Source organism: Schistosoma mansoni, chromosome 2 (genome assembly GCF_000237925.1).
Source record: "Schistosoma mansoni strain Puerto Rico chromosome 2, complete genome".
Lineage (NCBI taxonomy): Eukaryota > Metazoa > Platyhelminthes > Trematoda > Strigeidida > Schistosomatidae > Schistosoma > Schistosoma mansoni.
The window spans coordinates 29117535-29127030 of record NC_031496.1 but is presented as its reverse complement, the minus strand read 5'-3'; the positions used below and the strand labels follow the sequence as shown (position 1 = coordinate 29127030).

At 33.0% G+C, this 9496-nt stretch overlaps 1 protein-coding gene across 1 annotated transcript; it reads left to right on the top strand.

Moving 5' to 3' along the window:
* Positions 1 to 445: 445 nt before the first annotated feature.
* Positions 446 to 9247, top strand: Smp_143480 (hypothetical protein; the record flags this gene model as incomplete). Its single annotated transcript, XM_018796313.1, has 7 exons — positions 446 to 493; positions 536 to 659; positions 696 to 809; positions 863 to 994; positions 2534 to 3352; positions 6041 to 6109; positions 8384 to 9247. 7 exons carry the CDS (start codon positions 446 to 448, stop codon positions 8767 to 8769), a joined length of 1692 nt encoding a protein of 563 aa, XP_018650538.1. The 3' UTR covers positions 8770 to 9247.
* Between the last annotated feature and the right edge of the window lie 249 nt (positions 9248 to 9496).

Here is a 9496-nt window from a genome sequence, read left to right as displayed (position 1 = left end):
TTGAATTCGAGCAAGTTTTATTGATATATTTTATTGAGGACTGCATAAGTGTTTGCTAGTTTTTGTTAGTAGTACACTAAGTGGTACAGTAAAGAATTATTTTTTAGGGTCATTATTATTATCCTTAAAATATTCTCTTACAATTTAGTCCATTTTTATTTTGAACAGCTTTTTGGTTGAAGATCATTGATTATTGTTGAATCAGTCTTTCAAACCCTGCTCTATGAAGAATCCGATTTTTTTGACCATAACATACCAACTTGTGGTTGCTATTTGGCCAGTACTAACGTTTACAGAGAATAATAGCGACAACAGCATCAATAATAACTGCGGGAAAAATTTTCAATTCAAACCAAACAGAATCATCTTAACTCAAAAGTCCATTTCAGCTGGTGCTAAATTTCTCAAAAAGTTAAAAGTATCATCGTTTAAAGAATGTTACTTTATGTGTTGCAATACAAATGAATGTAGCACAGCAATATTTGAATCTAAGGTAAATTTTATCTCTACATTGCATAAAAAAAATTCATAATAGGCTACACAGTCCTGTTTTATGTTCGATTGTCGACAGCCTGGACAATGCTTTTATTCTAGTCATTCCAATTATGATACAATAGTCTTGGAAGAATCAAACGGTAATCAGAGTTTGAAAAATAAAGGTAATTAATGAAACGACAACTTATCCGACTAATTAGTTGGTCTAAATCAACATTGTGATTCAAATAACGTGTGTGATGAAGTTAAAACTATATGCTCTGATGGGATATGTATTTGCCAATCTGGTTGGATTGCAAAGAAAGGTTCATGTGGTAACTATAGTCTCACATTTTACTAGTATTTCTGTTAAAATGTATTATTTTAGTTCAGTCAGTTTGTAAATCACCAGACCTTCAATTCCAGTGTGATGATTCTTCTACTTGTGTAGCTATCTATGATAAATGTAACGGAATAGTTGAATGCCCAGATGGATCGGATGAGTTGTTTTGTCCTTCAAGTACGTTGTTTTTTTACATGACTTATATGTGACAAATTAGTTTTGGATGTTTTAATCTATGTCACGAGTCAGTCACTTAACTATTTCGTACAATCATGGTTAATATATTTATTATACAGTAATGACAATTAAAATAGAAGTTAGATCTCTCTATACTTAAATTGAGCTGTTCTCTGAGCTAACGTTTTAGTAGATAAAAGTTCCAGCGTCAAGTTTCAGGAATAGTTGTAGCCCATATTCTAGTTACCGTTTTCTTACGGTTTAATCATTTGATATCATAGTTTATAAATATGCGAATGTCACAATATTATTCCGAATGTGGTCTGTATCAGTTTGGTTGGTTCCACCATAGTAATAGAATTGGGGAGTGCCCACCACTTTATTAACATTGGCATTATCATTTATCTTGTTTGGTCAGTATTTTTTAACTTTTACTGCCTGTGGCGTAGGTTCATTTATCTAAATACTTACCAAAGAAAAAGTGCTAGACAGTACCCCCTGTATGGTTCTTGAGGATTGTAAACTGTGTATACTGAAAGTAGATTCCCATAAGTCCAATGTATTCACTCGTGGGTATTTTCAAATCATTACTTGGATACGGTAATATCACTAAGAGATGCAAGTGTTTTTGCTAGAGTATTCAGCAAAAGAATAGTTGATGAAGCTATGAACATTCATAGACTGAGACGTTATGTATGTTTAGTTACCATCTATGTCAAAGATAAAAAAGAAACAAGTGTATATCATAAAATCAACAATACTAGAAATTAAAATTATGATCTATGGCTTATAAGGAAGACATGATATTGAGGAATAAAAAGTGGGATACTATATTATTACTCCTGAATATGATCAAGTATTATTATTTGATAAATAGGGGTTTCATATAATCCGTTTTTTCTTTATGTACTTGAAATTGTCAAGAGTTAAAGCACATATCATGTTAAAGGGAGCTAACCACCTTATTTGAAGCATTTTGTCATTAACGAGTGAGCACAAAAATGTGGCGCAAATTCGTTAAGAGTCTATTTTCGTAACTCAAGTATACGTCTACATCAAATTATTTACAGGTCAGTAACATTAATTGTGATGGGTATATCATCACTTGATGGAATTTTTATTGGGTTCTAGAAATAACTGTTAGTCCTGTAGAATTCGAAAGTTTGAAAGCTGAGTACTCACTCTGTGTAAATGCTGTTTTCACTGATTATTGTTTTTTATGTTGAAGTATTCAAATTTTTTCGAACACGTGAATAGTCGAGATTACTGCATACAATTATAAATCTCACTAAACTGGACACGAAACTAAGCTAAAAAATTATGGTTATATATTCACTACAATGCTAAAACAATTTTTCAGTGTTGAAATAAAGAATCAGTATCTAGTAATTTTTGTTTGGTCATGCTCACTACCACAAGTAATTTGTAATATGTACTCCGACATATTTCTGAATAGTATGGTCTAAATCTCGGTTCTCGACGTAGCTTTTTTTCAGAGGTGGATTATAAAATTTCCACTTGTAATTTTTCTGTGCACAGGAGTAATTCACAAGCAAAACGAAACCAATCCGTCATTACCGCGTAATCAAAAACAAGGTGAATTCGATGGGGGAATTTTGTCTAAACCTTCAAATGCAAGTTATCAGCCTTTGGAAAGATATCAGTCCAGTCAACCATCTTTTTTAACTACATCTCGAAGTACTTCTCCAGCGTTGATAGACTTACACGATCTATCTGATCCATTATTTTATACTACTCCACCAAATTATCATAATGATAGGGAACAACAGACAAAATCACATCCAATTAAATCTGCTAACCAAAAACCATTATTCAATGTTGATGATAAAGAACCTTTCATGCTTGATATAAATAATAAAATTAGTGAAAATAATGATAACAATGCTGAGATGTTTTTTACTTCAAGTGATGATGTTGGATGGCATTATCCTAAGGGACTATATCATGATGTTTCATCACAGGGTGGTAGTGATATCCTTTCACAATCACTACCTAGAAAGCATCTATATCGACCAGATCATCATCATCATCATTCGATACTATCACGAATGAAACCATATGAAACAGCAGGACTGTACAGGCCCAGATCATTCAATGCTTTTAAAGTTGATTATCCTCAGTCATCACAGAGAAATGAATTATCGTTCATTCCCTATCAACATTCCAATACTTTTATGCATGGATCACATCAAGATGAACCGCCATTTTTTCAATATAATCGGGATCGTAAACACCAATCTGAGATGATAATTGATCCAACTGTACTGGAAAATATGGACTTTATCAATAAACTTAGTGAAACAAGCGATACTTTAAAAAAGTATCCGTTAGTTCATGGTATGTTGTGTGTGTATGTATATTTTAATTTTAACCTTTATGCTATTCACTACAAGGTTTCTTATTATAACTCAATTAATTGAAGCAGTTGACTGGTATACTTAGCTTAACGATATCAATATTTATCAATCATGAATGTTATTTTTATGCTATTGATTGCAGCAAGTTTCCATTTTAAAAAAATATTGTAGGATTTGTTTCCTGTAGGTACCTTTTTTCGTAATAATGTCAAGTCAATGTAAACGTAGCTATAGTCGAACAAATTAAAAATTAGTCTTGAATACCTCGTGTGTTTTGAAAATGTAAAAACAATCTGAAGTCAATATAGTCAGGCAGAAATAAATGAAAGTAAAGCGTATAAATAGATCAAACAGTAATGAAAAATGCGAAAATTATAATTGTAAAAATGATATTGTTTTGGTTTGCGATGATATTTGAGCTTTACAAACTGCGCTAATCCTTATCATTGTTAAAATCAAGTTCAAAGCTATTAAACTCTGTAGAAAATGTGTGTTGCCTTACCGAAAAATTTGTTGAATAGAGTTCAGAGCTTCACAATCCGTTAATAGTATGTTTTTTTATTGTGTAGCCATGAATGTTGATGTCTTATATAACCAGATCCCTTGGTAAAGTTAAACAAAGTAAGAACAATAAGGTTTGTAGAATAAAATGAATTCATCATTCTATTTCATGGTTTCGCATCATCTGTATACAACCTAAATTTACAATTATTAATATAAATAATATCAACAAATGCTTAGCATACTTTAGTTTGTGAAGTTTAGATAAATGTGACCAAATGTAACCAAATGTAACCAAAATCGTACTAATTCAGAAGAATAGGGATACAAAGTGTATGATGAATGAACATAGTTAAGATCAATTTGTATTTATATAGGCGTGATAAGTATCAGCCTTATTTGTTAGATAACTCAGAAACACTATGTATGATAAACCGAAGTGTATTGGATGCTGAAAATCAACTTAAGCTCAGAAAAATTTTGGTAGTTTTTTATCAGGTAATTTAATTTTGTGATAAGTAATAAACTTAGCATGATTACCAGCCTAGTAATTAGTCACTAATATGTTATTGTTTGGTGATTACTAGAGAAATGTGTTTTATTCTGTTTGAAACTCGTCAGCTAGGCGTATGTTCATTCTAGCGAGTTTTCTTGTTGTCTTGGATTAAAATCTGGCGCCTTTTTTCTTATCTTATGACGTGAATAGTTTCGAAAGCCACTTGCTCAACAGGTATTGTGTCGTTTCATCCCATAAAGCTTAGTGGAAGTATAGAAGAAATCCCAGTCGATGAGACCCTAACCCTTTCAACGATTGTGTGAAAATGTGTAGCTAACTGAACAATGTTTCGTCACATCGAAACTAAGTAAATGCTATGTCTTCAGGGGATTCTTGCTTTCTAGATATGATAACCATCGGTGTACAACACTGCAACCAGCTGAATTTAGAATGTTCACTCCTGCCATATTACGCATGAAACACTGAACTGTGAGGAGTAATCTACATTTCATTCAAGTCTTGCATGCTTTGATTACATCCTTTCAGTCAGTCACAACGTAGAACTTCGTACGTACGTACATCAGTTCAAGTTGCCATACCACATTAGCACAGAGATGAAGTTGTCGATTCAAATCCCATAGTGGTAGAAGTAGTAAGAGTATAAGCATTATGTGAAATATTAGGGTTTAAAGATGTTATTGAAGGATGGATGGACGAATGCTGGAACACCATCTGATGAGTTGTAAATTAACACAGGGTTGTGCTGTGAAGCTATCTTCTTCAGAGAATAAATAACCAAGCTATCTGTTAAAGACAGGTTGGTCTGAGAAGTTTTCTAAAATCTTTAAGGCTTTGTATAAAAACATATCAAGTTTAGTGAGTACATATAATCATCTTTCTTCATTTCCTTAATCTGTTAGCACAGTTAGCAAGAATTATCCAACCTATTCACTGTTCCTTAATTTTTCTATCAGTTGGATTTTTGAAATATCTCTGATAGTGGTGGTTTACATCTCTTACGAAAAGAAACGTTCTGACCTTGCGAATTCAGATGGCACCTTACTGTATGATAACATACCAACCACCCAAATAACACTCAATTAGTTGGTATCCAGAGTATATGGTTATAGTATATGTCGCACAGTCGAAATAGGGAGTACTACATAGAAACTAACTGGAACCCATGTTCTCACTTGCTCATTGTAATGAGCCGTTATGTTCATGGATTGCAATATTTGTATAGGTTTTTGTGATATTATAACAGATGAGATCGGTCTCTGTGTCGAAAACCAGGGTATTGTGTGTCAACATTATCTACCTATGGAGTCGTTGTGATAATAGTTTTACTGTATAGAGTCGGATGCACAACACTACCATGTGATCAGCTCTATTCTAAGAGAATCCTGAGCGGAAGCTGTTCAACAAATGTGTTCTATCATATGTTTTTTATCCAAGTTATTAGTCATATTTCATGTCAACGTTGTAAAAATAATACTTATGTTTGTCAACATGTGTTTAGGATAATGAAAGATATTTCTCAATTATTGAGGATCATCCTAAAATACCGTCCTTGTTATCTTGAACATATTTTATTATATCTCAGCAACTGTCATACTGTCCATAAATTTGCTAATACTGATTTCTAAAATTTTCCTACTTGGACATTTATAGAGCCCAAATACATTCATCATAGGAATGAATTTGATGACATTAGTCAAAAGGGATCTAGTATAGATAAAAGTGAGTTCATTTATCCATTACTAATTCCCATATATATTATATTCATTCCATTAATCTTATACATAGTCCTGAAGTACAAATAATTTAATCCTGTTAACGTTTAAATATAACTGGGCGAGTGTAGATAATGTCATGTGGATTTGTTCTCATGCCATCCCATAGTCAAACAGTAAGGGAACAATTATAAACGAGGGATTGAAGGAAGTTGATTATGCATCTACTCAAGACCTCAGCCTACATGCTTTTGTCTACGTTAGAACGACAACCGTATGTATGCACCCATAATTTATGATTCATTTTGATAATTAAACTTTCCTAGTTATTTTATTCTTCTCATTTGTATAATACGTTTGGTTTACCTTGGGAAGTGTACGTCGTAACTCAGTACTACCACAGGACACAAAACTTGATATGCTATGAATACATATCAATCCATTAATCATTCATCCCTTGTGATCATCTTTAGCTGGCTAATTACTCATTAGTTGTCTATGTATATAGAGTGGCTTGGTGAATTTGCGTTTAAAGCAATCGTCTCTCAAACACTGAGTTACATACTTGAATTTCTCTCCACTTCAAACAACCGGTTGGCATCACCACCTTTCACACACACAGTTTGGCTCAAACTAAGATGAATAAATGTGCACATGATTATAGTGAGTTAGCTGAACTGTGTGCTTGAAGCAGAGATGGATGGTGGCTAGCAGTGGAATTCTCACATTGTTCACATATACTAAAAGAGACTGATCATTTGCAGTCCTAAAACACCAATGTAAGATCCAAACAATCGATATATATGTATTAAAATATTCAATCTTGGTTTCTAAATCAGAAAACATTACGTACTTTGATGTTTTTTTAATGATATACATAAAGTGGTCGTCATGAGATGATTGGTTTATCGATTTTAGGTCACAGTACAAACACATTAGGGATGTCTTCAATCTTATGCTTATTTCCTTATTTTGTTAATGGTTAGTATTGAAACTTCAAAAGTTCTTCTTATTAACCAGTTTTATTTGCATAATCGTGTTGATTATCGGTGTAAACAATGATGATAGCATTTTACAAACAATTTCATTTCCCTGACGATTCACTGTTGTATTTATTAATAGGCAACTATATTCATTTCGAATGACATATGATTTAAATATTTAACGATCACTTTATCCTCCTTTCTTCTTGGCTACATTTTATCGGTCATTAGAACTAACTAGTGCAACTATCTCGATCACTTCATTCTGTTATCAAACTCGGTATGAGTTTGGACTAATTGTTTTGAACTATTTGAGAAGTGTCAGGTATATATGCATATGCTTAAGATTCTTTCTTTTTCATCTCATTTTCAACCGATCATATCTTGTGATTATTTTCATCTCATGAGACTTTTTATCGAGATCACGAACCAGTCTAAATTAAATACATATTAAAAACTTGGGAGCACCAGACGGGTGTTTCATCCTACTTACTATGAGACTCCTCAGTAGCGCACACCCACGACTCAGAATCGAACGCAGGATTTTCGGTCTTGTGCACAGACACTTAATCTTTAGACTTGCGGCCGGGCCGAAATCCAGTGGTGTACATGTTTAACTTTAATCGATCCGCGATCATCTATTGTCTTCGGTGGTTGATTTCCTCACACCCGACACGGTCGAACTTCACCAGCTGCCCCTTCGCATTAAAACTCTGGAGTTTTTCTCTCAAAGCTAGTCACTGTTAAACACATAGTAATAATGAGTATAGGGTTATGGAGATTCTTGATTGCGAGGCCGTGGATGAGCACTGTTTGAGAGTCCCACAATTCACAACCCCATACTAACAATTACAAGACGTCGTCTTATTCTTTCAATTTTCCTCATAAAAGATTAGTTATTGAGAAACCAAGTGGGAATTTTTGGAGCTGAAACATTTTTTGTATTGAGGATTTTTGATAAAAAGTGAATAGGAAATATCCTATCCCATACTGTCAAGATTAATAAAAAACGATGATGTTAGCTTCAGTATAATCATTGTTTCCAAAGAGATTGTTTAAATATGTGCCTTCAGCTCAAGTAATATCGCTTCGACAACACACTAGTTGTACGTTAGGTTTATAGAAACTATGTGAATGAAATCGATATATTATTGATCACTTCATTTCGACAAGTCCGGTAGTGTCATTAGCTTCCACACAGTGTGGTTCGAAGTCGCTTACATAAACACTGAATAAATGAATTTGAATGTTTTCCTTTTCACTTAGATATATATTTGTCTTTTCTCTGTGGTCTTCAGGTGAAAATCGACAGGCGACCCTCATTAGTACTAGTAGTCCCATCACAACAACTGATTCATCACAAAGTATAATAGCCGCTGTTAAGGAAAGTCAATCTGAAGGTCATACTTCTGCTTTGTTACTAGCATTTAGTCTTGGTTTAATTTGTTGTTTCATTGGTCTACTTATTGCTGAATGGAGACGTCGGCAAAAATTGCATTTATGGTCATCGCATCGTTCAAGACCAGAGCAAGCAATTGTCTTTGGTGATCGAACAAAAATATCCATGCCAAGATTAAAACCATCTCGTCGATTAAAGAAAAATACAACTTATGATCAAGTGAATAAAACTATAACAGGTACAATAGACGAAGAGAAGGCTTTATTCAGTGATTTAGTCCTTTAAATCATTATTGATCTTAAGAAATATATTATGATACATTGCATTTGTATTCGACTTCAGTTTTGAGTCTTTTTTTAAAATTCTCATCATTGCTTAATATTTTATTGAACTCTGTACTCATTTAAACAAACAATACGACCGATTGGTTTTATTCGCGAATCTCCTCATAGATATAAATTGTTTACTCCACTCAAGTCTATGTCTTACATTTGTTTTAATTTGATGGTATTACTTTTTAATTCATTTTCCGTGCAATATACATTCCTATCGGACAATTTCGATGTTGTGATAATCACCAATGTTTTTTTTGATATATTTTTACGTTTATTTGCATTTATTAATCTCTTTATTATCTAATTTTATTACTATTAATATCAATAGTAATTAACTTGTCGATTCATTCAGTGTTTAGGTATTGTGAGATGCAACGTGAATTTCTTTTAATGAGTTTTGATTATGGTAAAACACATTCTAAGAATTCTTTGTCTTGGTATTATTTCTATTATTCATCTTGTACTAATTCAGTAAGGCATATTGGGGGAGGTAAACATTTGTGCCAAGCCCTACGTTGATTGTGACTGACCCTGTAATCTCGGTGTGGCACACAGATAACACAATCATGTGAAGTACCACACTTGTTTTTTTTCTTCAAAACACGCATCCCACTACCTGATGGAGTATATTTAGCACTTAGGATTCATATGACAGTTTTACTTATCATTTTATCAGA